This window comes from Monomorium pharaonis, chromosome 9 (assembly GCF_013373865.1).
Source record: "Monomorium pharaonis isolate MP-MQ-018 chromosome 9, ASM1337386v2, whole genome shotgun sequence".
Classification (NCBI taxonomy): Eukaryota; Metazoa; Arthropoda; class Insecta; order Hymenoptera; family Formicidae; genus Monomorium; species Monomorium pharaonis.
Genome location: NC_050475.1, coordinates 3935675 through 3951226, shown reverse-complemented (window position 1 = coordinate 3951226; position 15552 = coordinate 3935675). Strand labels below are relative to the sequence as shown.

The 15552-nt window shown below is 32.6% G+C and overlaps 1 protein-coding gene across 2 annotated transcripts in view; it reads right to left on the bottom strand.

Annotated features, from left to right (window-relative positions):
- Window positions 1-15552, bottom strand: part of LOC105836320 (neuronal acetylcholine receptor subunit alpha-7) — a 197484-nt gene that overhangs the window by 79693 nt on the left and 102239 nt on the right. For both annotated transcript variants that reach the window (XM_028193255.2, XM_028193254.2), the window contains one exon: window positions 759-803. Coding sequence is in view for 1 of the 2 variants with exons in the window: in XM_028193254.2 (XP_028049055.1) it covers window positions 759-803 (45 nt within the window). In the remaining variant the exon portion in view is untranslated. The remainder of the gene's footprint in view (window positions 1-758; window positions 804-15552) is intronic.

Sequence of the window (15552 nt, the reverse complement as noted above, 5' to 3'; positions counted from 1 at the left end):
GGAAAAATAAACAACGGCGGGAGCGCTTTCGCACGCCGGAAGCAAGTGGATCGAAAACCGCCCTCTCTATCTCTTAAAGAAAACACTGTCGCAGCCCTAATAAGGGCGGACCCTCGCTTCCCGTGCTCTGGGAGTAACCTGTTGCGGCGTTCTCTATTAATAGTTCGCGTCCCGATAAAAATCCGACCTGACCTTGTTACCTAGTTATCCCGACGCTTTCTTTTCACGTATCTCGAGATGCATTGACGATCAAATGACGATTAAATTGCAAATAATACTTTCGGACTTGAAGTATCGAACTATATGCAGAGCCGGTGATTTAAAAAAGGAATACCGTATGATCATATATCCGGACGATTTTATAAAAACATTGATAAACACGGAATGTATGGTAAAGTTTAATAATTGTACGTAACCATAGTACGTCATATGTAGTTTATGAAAATATTTTTGTTTCACATCTTTATACATCGGTGTCCGATTTACATGAGACTAATTCCACGAGAATAATTTTGGAACGGTCGGTTAAAACCGGGTGATGTATAACACGGAAATTGGATTAATCCCGGAACAACTACAAATCCATCAGGACTAGTCGCTCAATTAACTTGAACAGTAAAGAGCCTTTAAAAAATGACTGAGGTATCTGCTGAGAATTTCGTACAGTTCGTGTAAGTGGCAGCTATTAATTGGAAAGACATCGCGGCTTGTTTTATTTTCCTTGAATTGAAAACTTTGGAAAGATCGGAGAAACTTACCAGTTTCAGCCAGAGATTCGTGATGAGCAACTGATTCTTCTCGTCCTGTTAACAACAATTAAATATTAGTATGAGTCTAGTTTTTTTCATGCAAAATATATTTTAAACTTATTTAAACGCGTTTAAATAAAAGTTATTGATAAAAAAGAAAATTTTTTGCAGTGCATAATGCACTGCATTGTTTGTTTTCTAAACAATTTAATATTTAATATTTACAGAACATGATAGTATACTTTTATATACTAATAAACTGATTTCAAATCTTCAAATTCTCCAAAACAACTAAAAAATAAATGTAAAAATAATAAATGAAAGATAAAGATGAAATGTAAGACACTTTGTATTACACAATGTATAATTATATAAATGTTTAAGATTAATTATATAAAATGTTTCGGGAAACAATTGTTTAATATTGCGTTAATATTATAAATGTGTAAGACTTCTGTATTTTTAAAGTAGACACAAACGAATTAACGCGCTAGGAGCGACTCATTATGCAGTTTCATATCGCAATTAAAAATTGCTGCAGAAGAGTGCATATGTATTTAACAATGTTCACGTGAAGACAAAGGGATCATTGCTCAGAATGTCTGTTAGTTGCATAATAATGGTATACAAAGTGCGCTATTTAATCAATTGGACATTGTTGACAAAGTAAACTGTTTGCGCATATTTACAAGACTTTTACAAATTTAGCACGATAAATTCTTAAGAAGCTTTTTTTCACAGATGATACGGTATTAAAAAACGCTTGTTGAAAGATGGTCGAGCAACGTCATAAATTATAAGAAATTTTTCTGCTCATAAATTTATATTATATTAAAGGAAAAGATGAAAAGTGAAAGAGAGAAAGAAGTTTTAAAAGAATATTACAAACGTTTTTAATATTACAACATAGTAACCTTTAGTGTTTATTCAGCAAAATATTAAATAAAGAATAGCATTAATATTAACATAAACATGTAAATATTAATGCTACTCTTGCAATAAGACAGATTTTTGACAAGAAAGTCGTTGTATTTCGAAAATTTATTAGAGAGAGGAAACTTTACAATATGCTCTTGACAATTTTTTTGACGTCTAAATTTATCGCTCGCTTTAATTTGATAAATAAAAATAGATTATCGAAAATAGGGGAAACATTATGCTGTATTCACTTTCAATAAGCAACTTAAAATATTTGTTCTCAACATTTATTTCTATTAAAATCTTGTTTTCAACAATAGTTTTCATAAAACTTGAAACATTTTGTCCTAGGATTTTTTCAGATATATATCTTACTAATACAATATATATATATATATATATATATATATATATATATATATAATTAACACTGTAATCTAAAGTAAATCCTAAAATATTTTGTTCTGCGTTTATTAGTCTCTTCGTATATTAATTAAAGTTACCAATTCTAATGAAAACATTTGTTGTAACCCATTTATTAAAACTGAATGAAAAATTGAAATTTGTTAGAACCAGTTAAAAAAATGACTAACTGACGCAAACACGAAAAATTTAATACGTTTTTGAAAACTCAAACAAAAAGATTTTTAACAATACGTGCACATTGATACATGCTATAATTATTTTTCTCATTGCAATATACAGTGTATAAGAAATTGTTTCAATAAAAACAAATTATTTTATATCAAATATAATAAAAGTAAAAGCTTTTATTCCGAAATTTATTCGTTAAAAATCTAGTAAATTTTAATGAATTGAGAAATAAGTATAATTCTAATCAACATTATATAATTAATATATTAATAAATTTTGTTTAAGTTTAAAAAATGTGCGATTTAAATTTGTATCGGAGGAAACTTTTAAATTCTACATTTAAAATTACAACTTAATGATAAGTGAAATTCTATCGAAAAACTTGCTAATTACTATTTATAATTTTTTAATATTTTTTATTTCTTAAATATTGTACTTTGTAATTTTAGCATTGTATTTAAGATTGTAAAATTATAAAAAAGAGATATAAGAAAAGAAAATAATTACAAAGAAGAAGAAATTTGTTACGAGTAAGAAATAGAGGCATACGAAAATTTATTAAAAGTAAAAATATATAAATCTTGGTGGAAATGTAGAAAACAAGCAATTTTCTTTTAGGAGAGATCTTATTTTACATCGTGTCCGCATGTCAAGAGAAATATCTCGAAGACAAATATTGCGCATATGCGACGAGTGAATGCATGCAACGAGCCTCGTGACTTCTCGACATACAAGATGGAAACTGTCCCTGATATAACGCTTAGTTCGCTATATTGCTAGAATTTTTACTACCGTCGCGTATGAAATTTCCGGTCTCGTTTGTTCGCTTCGTGCATTATCAGCCTCGTCACGTAAGACACCGGCTTTAGAGTTTCCCGTGTTCAAACCGCGTTCTTATCCTGATTCCGAGCGGCGTCTTACAAGAGGGATGCTTACCACCCGTGTTGCATGGGAGCTGCATTCCCGTGTCCCACGGGAGGCCCGCATCCACGAAGATGAACTTCGATATATCCTCAAAACATACGGCAATACATGGATATCGATCCTCGTATCAGGAAAGCGCACGAAGGAGAAGCGGTAGGAACAACGAAATAATATATAACGTTGTATCACGAAAGATAATATTGTTACTATGGTAACGGAAGATGATTCTCAAACCAGTGATGGAAAAATTAATCAATAAGTATCATAATTATCCAATGAATGTATGCATAGGTTAATGTTTCTCATTTTTGTTTCTTTAATTATCTAAATAGTTCATGTTTGTATCACCATTAATACAGTGCTAATTTTCCAGAAATAAAAGGGTACCGCTTTAAGAGCCTAAGTTAACGCCCCCGATTTTTTTTTATATACCTATGTAATAAATATGTGTTTATATATATATATATATAAGTATCTTCTATTTAATTTCTTTTAAAACTGTTACGAGAACTATATTCTATTTATCGATAGCAATCTGATAATTATTTCCGTCTGGCCAGCTCGGTGATTCTTTAAATCGGTCGTATATCAACAGAGTTAACAATCGGCTTTTCTTCTCCCGCGGCATATATCGGACGTTTTCGGAGTCCCGATCCATTCCGTGGAGAAAAGTGAGCTCTAGGTTTCTCGCTGGCTTATCCTTTCGTTCGTCCGTGAGATAAACTGTTTCTCGATAATTGGATCTTATCGTTTAACCTCGCCCCTTTCAAAAACCACCCTCCACAGCTCCATCTAAGGTCGAGGTTAATCCACGCGGTCATTACTTCGCCGCATTCCCCTGCATAATTTAACGTCTCGCTGAAACTTTTCATTGTCGGCCGTTCTCTAGGCGCCCGTTCTCGATTCCTGTAGGCTAATGGGATCATATAGTTGCACACGATCACAGCGGCATATCCCCATCTTCTAACACTATCGTTAATTTAACTGCAGTGTAGGATTGCCGAATTATCCAAGACTATAAAATTTTTATATTTTATAGCAGTAATATAGCGATAGTGTTCTTTGCGTTTTGCATTTAAAGCCTCTTTCTTATCAGCGTATATTTGATCAAAGTATGTTGTTACTTGCAACTTCTTTATTTTGAAATATATACGTATGAGTGTGTATATGCATATATATATATATATATATAGAGGGAAATGCTCTTAAATAAAATAAAATAGCTTGAAAATCTGAAAGAAAACATAAGTGTGCGGAATAAGGGGTTAAATAACAGACCCATTCTGCTTCGCGAAGTGTAACTGTCTGATCAAATCCGGAAGAATTTTTATTCTGCGCCAAAAAGTAACGCTTCGTTTTTCCCGATGGCCGTCGAATCTTGCGGCGCGCTATTATCTGGATCTCTTCCAACATATTGTTTTTCTTGGGCATCGAGTCCCCCACTGGAATTTTCAAGCAGTTCGGGGAAAATACTTGGTGGTTTAACAAGCTGCCGTCTACCGCGTAGCTAAACGAGAAAGAGGAAGAAAAATGTTTCTCCGCAATGTAACAACTCGCAGGGATTGTCCGAGTGCGAGAAATAGAACAACTAAAAAGTCTTATTTATCTGTCATGACTTCACGGACATTTCGAGAAACGTAAATTACTCCGAGAAAAAGACGCTTGATAAATAATTGATCATTGATAAACGATTATTGATTTCGCGCTCAATTCTTTCTCTTACTCTTTTTTTTTCTACACTTGTATAATATATCCCTAATTCTGCAACTCGATACGGATTTCAGTTATTACCATTTATTAACATTTAATTATAAATTAGATATTATTATTAGAAATTCAGTATTTGTTTCAGTTAAATGAATATTAATTCGTATGTTGTGGACGTATAACGTTCCCACAACTGCATTATTACGCATTGTTGTAGATATTCTAGATGCTGATTAGGAAACTATGCTGAGGATTATTTTAGGCCGCGATATGGTTTAGCTATGATTGTACAGATTTTACGTGACCAAAGAGAATGTTCAGTACCTGCCCCGACAAATTGAACACTACCGCAGACTATTGCGGTCATCTCAATCAACCGCCCAGCTCGATTGTCTACAAAGGAGCACCCGGTATCTCCTCTCGACACGTGCATTCAGCTATCTTGCCCGTTGATACTTGCATTAAAACCCCCTTGACCTCGATTTTCATGAGATTTACGTAGCCACAATTGGATCATTGGTAATTGGCGCTTTGATTGGTATTCTAAAGATTATTATTCTCAAAAGCTATAAACGAAACCGATTTTAAGATACGATTCTGTGGCAATAAAAATTACACACAAGTCTAGACCTTTGAACCTCTTATAATTCTTATGATTGTATGACTTTCAGGAAATTATAACAGTTTAAAATTGATCTAATCTAGATCTGCGTAACTTTTTTATCAAGAAATCTATAATTTTGTTCAATTTTTTTCAACAAATAAAGATAAATATGTTTAAAAAAATATAACAACAGAATTAAAATATATGATTGAAAAATTAGAAAATTGTATATTTTTGCTTCTTGATTTTTTAAATTATTTGATTGTACAATTTTATACGAATAGTATGTACATTGATGACAAGAAACAAAAATATTCAACGTGCACTGGTGCATATTGCAGTTTCAAAGTTAAATGTTCCACAAAGTTGTTAAACTTGGATCCTGGAGACTGAGTAACAGAAATATATGTTACTATGAAGTTAGATTGGCTTACACGGTAGATAACTGCAATTATGTGAATTTCCATTCAAGGAATTGCGAAAATACTCGCGAAATTTAACGCACTTAGCGTAACGTGAAGTATTGCTGGAATGTAAATAAAGTTACCGCAAAGTAGTACATAATTTATTTCGAACTTGTGTGCATGATGAACTTGGAAGCATATCTTACTCAATAATACTTTGACCCTTTCATCTTGTAATCTAAAATAAATTTATATAATTAACAACATAAGTTTTTTTTTAATTTTTTAAATGAAAAAGTTCTTATTAATGAATTTTATTACAATCGTTTAAATTAAAAATTTAAATATTGTTTATTTGAAACTTTGTTTCAAATAAACGATATTCATTTAAAGTGATGGAAAGATAAAGTTGTCAGGATTATATAAAATGTAATTTATCAGAGAAATTTTTACTTTAATTAGCAAGTTTATAACTGTTTTTGAATTGTGAAATAGTCGATAAGAAATTTTATTTCACGACGGAATCACGATATAGACTTGTCAATAGATATGTCGATTCTAGTTAGACTGCGACTATATCGAATAACAAAATAGTCAAAGGAAATATTATCGTCAGCACAGCAAAGTCGAATGCTGTCTCGACGTACGAATTTTCGTTTCTATGTAGGGAGCAGGCGACATCGAAAAAGCACACAGGAACATTTATGGCGGAATTAATAAAATTACCATGAGCGAGTGGTTGAAAGATGGTATTCTTTCCGGGTCAGTGATTTTAAACCAACTGTACCAGAAATATTAACGATCGTTCTAACAGCAGTAAAATATTAAAAGGCTGCTAAGGCGACTTCCACGTTGTTTTCGAATACATAAACGTTGAAAAGAAGGAATTGACAAAATTTATAATCATAAATTGGGACTCTGCGCGGGCGAGGAAAAGAAGTACTGCAAGCAAAACAACACACTATTTCAATGAAATCGTTTTACGAAAATATATAGAAGTAAACAAGTTACAATGAACATTTGCGTGTCATGAAATACAGCTCATTATTACATTTATATTCCACTAAAAATACAGTAATGCAATAGGATATTCATGTAAAATTCTGTATATGAGTATATACACACACACAAGCAATTTTCCAAAATTAAATTAACACAAATTATAGAATTTATCACATTTTTTTCTACAATATAAAGTATTATTAATTATAATATTTAATTAAATTAATTTTGTTAACAGTATCCATAACTAATTTTATAGCGTAAATTTAAATTTATAATTTGATCTTGTTTAATTGATACCACTAGTAGAAAGTTATAAATGAAAAAATTTATTAATTTCTATCAACATTAACAATAATAATTATCGATATAAGCTTCCATTTAATAGCTTGCGTTACTCAAGTGTTTGCTTTTTTATGGCGTTATTTTAAAAAAATGGAACACAGTCAGTTCGGTTAGCTATGAATCGATGATACTCGGAACGCGCGCGTGCGGTCGTTAGACGTTGCTTTAAAAGTTTAAAATACAGGAACGCGCGAACAGGATTCTGAGTAATTTCCAAATCAATAGGTGTTTCGAAGCCTTTCGAATGACTTCGTAGGGAATTGGCGTGCTCGAATTCTCGGCTACCCCAACGGGAACATGAATCGCAAATTTGTCCTCGCCACGATGGCGCATCACCCAGTTATACTGCAGCTGGATGTAGATACGTTGTAACGAAATCGTCTCCGGGGATATCATTCCGCTGTATATATCCTGCAGCACCTCAAACTATTCGTAGAGTCGTGCGCAGTTTCTCTTTCCGAGATACATACCTCTCGAAAAGTTCAAACAAATCGAGCGGCTGCATTAGCTGCCGCATTAAATTCTCCATCAAGTAGATTGTTTCTGGGAGTTTACGCGCAAGTCCCGTGACTCATTTGTAACGTCGACGGAACACTGATAGGTACCAAGAATTTCGTAATCCTAGGCTACGCGATAGTAATATGAGATCACGTATTATTAACGTCAGAATGATAGAAATAGTTTGGTTAGAACCTGTACTTGAAAAATTTAGTTCAATTTTGCTAGCTATAGTTATAATTATAATTATTTTATTTTATATTCAAAAATAAACGTATGTGCAAACTGCAAACGTGCAAAACAAAGAGTTTTATTCATCTTGGCGTTGATTATACGTATTATAATTGTTAAATATTTTGTTATAAAAAAAGAATTATTTTGCTGTAGAAAGATTTGTTCGCAATTTAAATAATAATAATTAATTTTCTAGCAATGAGTTAGCTGTTTAACCGAATTTAATTTTTAAAATTGGGTTTTTTAGCCATACGTTATGGTTAATAAAAGTTCTGATATCTCTCTCAATATTAATTAAAATTTATTAATTTTGAAAATATAATAAATACAAACATTATTTATAAATAATGTATAAATAATTTGGTCTTTTAAAATAATTTAATCCGTTAAATCGTCGTTTTGCTACTAAATAGAGTATAAGCATTTATCACTAATCTTGATTTAAATAGCTATTTTAAGTATTGCTAAAAAAGGATGACATATATATTGGTGCAGTAGACGTTTGCATTTCCTAGACTGCAGAATACGTGATATCGTACCGATGAAAAACTTATCGGACATGCGCACGTCCTCGAGTATGACGTATAGAAAGCGTTCTCCGAAAGCTCATCATTGGTATGAGCGCATTGTTCGGTAGATCGAGACGCGTAGGATGATGGAGGGACGGCAGATGTTATGTGTGCATGCATGTAACGGCTGAGAGCAATGCCGTAACGTGTTACAGTCATTTCGGGAATGCCATAATGTCACGTGGCCAATTTGCGTCCCGCCTAGGATTCGAGAGGAATCGCGAACCCTCGCGTGGCCTCCATTTGCGAAAAGGTCACCCGTCGATTGTTGCAACAATGCAATCGAGCAGATACATCGCTGGCTAAAGAAACCGATCGAAAACGTTTAACAGATTGTTGACAACGGTGCGTTGCGGGTGAATCATATAACGACAGAAAGATCAGAAAACTGAGTAAAAGAATCACTAAATTTGTGCTGAACATATTCTACATAGTAGTATGTTTTTATTAATTAAAAAAGATTAGTTTGTATTAATTAAAAAACCGCATGTATTATTAAACGTTTTAAATTTTAAGAAATTTAACAATTTAATTTATTATTATATTATTATTGATTTAAAGATTAGCAGAAATTTTATGATTATTTATCTGCTTTTGCATTAGGGCTGATATGTATACTCCATATATATTAACCAGAAAACTTAATAAATATAATCAAAAGTTAAAGCAGATTAATCGAAATTTTCGATTGTGAGTATGCATCAGCTGATAATTATCGTGTGTCATATACACAAACACGCGATCAAATGCTGTATAACAGTGTATGTGATGGCTCATCGCTTGTGAAGCGATGCGCGTTGCTTCTACTAGATAAGATGTATCTGCTATCTCAATTATTGAATATTACTGGATATTAATATTATCTTTTAGCACAGCGGTGATTAGATAACTTGTCAACCAATTAATTAGATATAAATTGATAGAGATGTTTCTATATATAATATTTATATAGATTTTTCCTTATCAAAAACTGCAATTAATTGGTTAAAACTTTGTGTGTTGAATAATTTACAGTATACGTAAATAAAAATATTAAGTGGCAAATCTGATCATTCTTTATTAATTGAATGCGTGATAAGTATAGATTAAAAAAACACATTTCAAGTACCTTCAATGATGGAATGCTGCTGTTATTGTACGTACATTTTTTTAGAGCATTCTTCGTGGATGGGCGAGATCCATGAAACATTCCATTTTTTTTCGATAAACGATACTTCCGTATAAGAGTGACGTTTTATTGGAGAACTTGGTGAAATCGAACCACTTTCATTACGTCGAAAAGGTCATTCGTTGATAACTAAAACGTGGAATTCAAATAAAATAGACAGGCAGATAACCGACAACGGATACGAGCATTTCCTCTTTTTCAAGCAAAAATTTTAATTTGATATTAAGTGGATATGTATTGAGAGTCACTCTCGGAAGCCTACCTACAAAACTGTTTTCAAAACTCAAGTGGATGTGCGGTTGAAGAATCATTATTTTATTCAATTTTTAATCTTGCATACCCATTATTAAATATTTTGTACATTATACACATCAAATATTTTGCGAATCACATGAATATGCTCTTAGTGTACTTTTACAGTTCAACGTTTAATTTACGTTGAGGATGGCTCAACTTGTTTGTAATATATACACTACCACTAGTTCACAACATTTGCGCCCTACATACTAAAGGTAGATGAGAAACGCTCTCTTACTGTATTGACATGGATAGTCTTCTTCCTAATTATGCTTGTCAAATAGTATTAATAGAAAGTTGGATTATATCAGTCTCTAAACGTCATAAGAACTTTTTCTGTGACGCCCGCTAAGTTGTCAATACAAATTACGAACTTAAAAACCGTAGGTACATATGGGATTTTATGTACTTGAGCTCGAACTCGTTACGTACGAGTCTGTCGCTTTCACGTAGAGCCACACGTCTCATAATTATAAATACGGAGGGGTAATGTCAGCCATTTATATAAATTTATAGTATTTTAATCAGTTTTTAAAAAGTATTTTAAATCCCTTAATTTTTATTAAGAAACTTTATAATTTACTAATACGCGGAAGTGAAAAATTTACTCATTAATTATTAAAACATTAATTAAATGGCAATATAATTTTTTCAATTAAAATAACGGAATAAAGACGTATGTGAAATGAATGTGTGACTGTGAAATGAGTAGACGGAGATGTATATTTAAAACGTTGAATCAAGAATCGCAATCGAATCGAACGGTAAATTTGATTATGAATATTTTCTTTGAATTAATTGAATATTAATATTTATCAATCCATTTACATCATTTAAATTATAGAGAAAATAATCTTTATAAGGAGTTTATATCACGTATGAATGATTGAAAAAAACAGATATAGGGGGTCTGATACGATCTGAGATATTCTATATTTTTCTATCTCAAATATTGAAAAATACAGCAAAGTGTACTATGAAAATTTTTTATTTCACATATAGCTATTACATTTAGAGATATGACAGTGTCAGATATAAATAATATACGTTTTATTAAGAGACAGAGTTGCAAGTAAAAGTGAAAGATAGATAAACTTGGGTATGATGGCCATAGTTTTTAAAAATATTTTTATTTTTATTATTTTTTAAAAATAGCGTTTAGTATATAACTTTACTAAAGCTTGAAGCATGTAATATTATATAACATTAAAGAGAAAACACTTACAAAAAATTTTATGTTATCAAAATATTAAAACATTGGTCATCTTTCATAACTTTCAGGGAAAAGTCGACCATAATACTATAGGATATACGTATTTTATATACTTAACATTTATAAAATAATTTAAAAAATTTTTTACATTTTAGTTTTATTGTCACATATTACATATTTTATTTAAACATTTTTAATAATAAATGTTTAACATCTATTTAACTTATTGTCAGTACTAAAAAAAATATCAAATTTAAAATATTAAGTGCGCAACTTAATTCTCGTTTTTTAAAAGAAAATGTATACATAAACACACCCCGAGAAAAAGTCAGGCCATCTTACCCAAACTGTGAGAGAAAGATAGTCATAGTATTTATTTAAAAAAAAAAAGAAATAAAATATAATTACACATTACAATTTACGTATCTTTGTTATGTGTCTAACTTTAATTGTGATAGCTTAATTTATTTTGTAATTTATTCGACGTTATGACAATTTTTAATAAACACATGAAAAACTTTGCAGGCAATCAAAAGTAAAAACGTGATATAATATCCATAATATTGTTATTTTGAATAGTATACTCATGTAAACTACAGTAAATATCGATTATCTTCGAAAACAATTACAAGAACATATTATTTAGCAATTATTGGAGAAATTATAGTCATTGGCCATTTTCTCCGTATAACCATCAACTCTAATTTTCCCTAATAATTTCTTTTACTTTTGAGTTCTTACTTCTTTTTGGGCAAAGAGATGCTTATGGTTTATAATGCGGTATCTTTTTTGTATTTAATCCTATCACAGTAGAAAACTTGGTATGTCAATTTCGCAATTTATCATGTTTTCCGAAAGAGGATTTCTTGTCCGTAAAACAACTTTCGGCGAAAGCTTCGATGACTTAGTTTGGCTAAGTACAAAAAAAAGTTAGACTCTCCACCAGAATTAGGTCGTGAACATAATCTAAAAGCCCAGTCGCTAATTAATACAGCAAAACCGTGCTCAAATTGTTAATTAAAGCGATACAAATCTGTGTCGTTGCAATAGAGAGTTATTCGATATTTATATAAAATAAATCTTCGCATAGCAATCTGATATACATATCGTATACGATGGCGTTGGAAAGTAATTAGATACTGAATATAATTGCGCGCACATTGGTAGGATGTGATATCATAATATTGATATCGTGGAATATAATTAAATATAGAATAATATCATGTGACATTTATGTAATAATGACATCAGGGAGTGAGTAAATGGAAGACCAATACTTGATTTGATAATGACGAAAATCATAGGACACATTTGTGTCAAAGAAACATAATTATTTAATATAAAATTTAAAAATCAATATTTTTCTTCCTTTTTATTCATATAACAATGTGAAGCTATATTTTACTATCATTCAAGCATCGAATAATTCTAAGCAATTTTTATTTCTATAGTAATTTAAAAATATATATATAGTAAACCATATAGTATACCATAAAACTAAAAAAAAACCAGTATTTTAGCAATAGTGTTCCTCTATTAAGAAGTAAAAAACGAAATTTGTCAAGCACTTATGTTGTCATAACAAGCTTATTTCTCTTTGTTCCGGTATTTTAAATACGCATTCAGGAAATGCGAAATTATTAATGATACATTTTTGGGGAAAAATATTGACCTTATTGATACATTTTTAGAAAGAAAAATCGGACAATGCATAGTTCTTTCTTTTGTGTGATCATCCCGAAAAATGCAAACATTTTCAAAGTACTGAAGCGATAGTTTATACAATTTCGAGTAAAGATGAATGAAAGGAATTTGTAATTATATATCTGTTCCTCATTTATTTGTCTGTTTGATGTCGAAATATTTTGGAAAACTTATATATGTGTATCTAAATTACATGTTATATTATATTTCATATAGAGTATTTTTTTTATTATACTACACGAAATATTCCGACTGCAATGTTCGACGTATCGCTATTTGCTCACATTTCTCTACTCTGTTCCGTCAAACGGAGTGAAGGTGAGATTTTTCACGTTCCCAGATTTCTGAATTTTATTCATTTCAAGAGTAAATTTAATCTACCACGGAGCGTATCGAATGTAAATCTCGACGACGAGTTTTGCGCGGCGCGAGTAAGCACAACGTGGCCCAATTAAGGCAAGTCGGTCGAAAAAGGGGGAAACGAGGGATTTCGGCAGATTGGAATATCGGTGCAAATTCCTTTCGCGTGTGTACGCAATCTATTAAAACGGCAGACTATTCGAGTAACCGGCCGTGGAGGGACCGGTGCGAACTTTTCCAGTAATTAATCGGCCCCGATATTTCGTTCCTTCCCTCGGCATCCTCGACCGTCGATTAATCTTATTTGTCGGCGATCGGCAAACCAACTGGCAGAACTCCATTGTATTTTTGGCGGGGCATGCTTTTTAATCGCCACCGGGTTCGGAAACTTTGCCGTAACTTCGCCGAAGAGAGACTATTACCGGCTAGATGCCTGGAGTTCCGTCACGGGTCACCACCGACGAGATCTATATTAGCGCTGGGCGAAGTTAGCCACTCGATTATTCAGACCACTACTGCGGAGGAGACTCAAGGAGGCCAAGAAGAAGTCGCTAATTAATTAGAGAGATTCGGACCTAAAGTGTCGTAATCGATTGTGACGTCAATTACCGAATTTTTTCTGCAGTATCTAAGTGTGATATAATTAAGGAAGATTACCTTTTGAAAATCACATTTGTAAATTTTATGAATTGTATTTTACTCGAAATTTATTGATTATGAATAATATTTTTGATGATAATTACCTATCGGCTCTAAGTAATATAAAGTAATACATATGAAAGTAAACATTAAAGTCATACGTATATTAGTTAAGCTTACAATAAATTCTGAATAAGAAAAAGTACAAGCTTAGCTAAAATTCTATCGATGACATATGCAATAAAGTTACCCATACCCAACATTAAGTTGCCGCGTGCCGATCAAATAAACTTTTACGCTCAAATCAAGATGTATTTTTAATTGCCATTGAAATTAGCATCACGGGCTACGTGCGTTTCAAATTCAATCAGATTTGTTGAGTTCTAGAGCGAGAGCCGTCAAAGTACGCCCGGAGGGAATTAAGCGCGACATCCGACAGATGGATTAATTCCGTCGTCCCCGCGCGATACCGAGACTGCATATTACCGGTATATGCAAGTGCTGTGTCAGTTGCGTATATAAACGACGTCAATAAACGGCCGTGGCAAACATCGTATTGCGGTTTTGTGATCGGCCGCGTTTTAGTGCGGGACCGATGCAGCATTAACGGCCATTGATCAATAGACCTTGCATGAAATTAACGTAGAATTTGTTTTTTAAATATCGCGTCGACTCTCTTTTGCACATAAGTTATTCAAACAAAAGCTCCAATTATAGATTGTACGCATTAATTTTTCTATATTTTATTTTGTACAAGCATACAAAAATACTCAGACTCGCACATCTCTTTCAATATTATGCAATAACGCAACTTTACGAAAATTTAAATGCCCCTAAGGTCAAATTTAGAGCAACTCATACAGCAATTTTGTCGTTTGCACTAATGTGCAGCTTTACCTTTGAAATTACTACGCGACATGCCTCGCTTCCGAGATGCTTTCAATGATAAAAGTGGCTAATGCGACGCACGGAAGAGGGACAAAAGCGCGTCCACGTTATGTCTTTCATCAACCTGCTTCAACTGGGACTCGGCAAATCCAGCAATTCCGCTCGGCGGGAGCAAAAGCTGGCGTGTACACCATTCACAAGTTTCTACGTGCGTGCGTTTTCTGTTCGCGCTCGATGCAAAAGTAGTGCGATTTTCGAGCGAAGTAAACCAGCTGTTCACTGCGCGTTCCCTTTCCGTCTTTAGCACGCGCTATTTATCGCGGCGATGGAACCAACCGTGGTGGACTCGAGATCCGACGATTTTCATGTAAATACCGGGGGGATTACCGCGCCTTTCAACGCTCGAGATGTATAGTGGAGCACCTTCGGCTCGGACATTTTTTAATATCGCGTTACGCGCTTCGAGAACCGTAGGGTTTAACGGCTAAAAAAGATGGTCTCTCGGTATTCGTTTTAATTCTTCATTCGTATACCTCTTTAGAAAAAAAAAAAAAATAGCCGTGGTATTAGCTCTTCGCGGTATTGAACGCCATATCATAAATGGTTATGCTATCGCTCTCGAATAATAGTCATGTCATTTATTGAACCCTTAACGTCTGACTTCCACGTGTACATTTCAACGAATGTCAATACGATTACGGAAACAAAAAGTAACATCTTATTTCATAAGTAAAC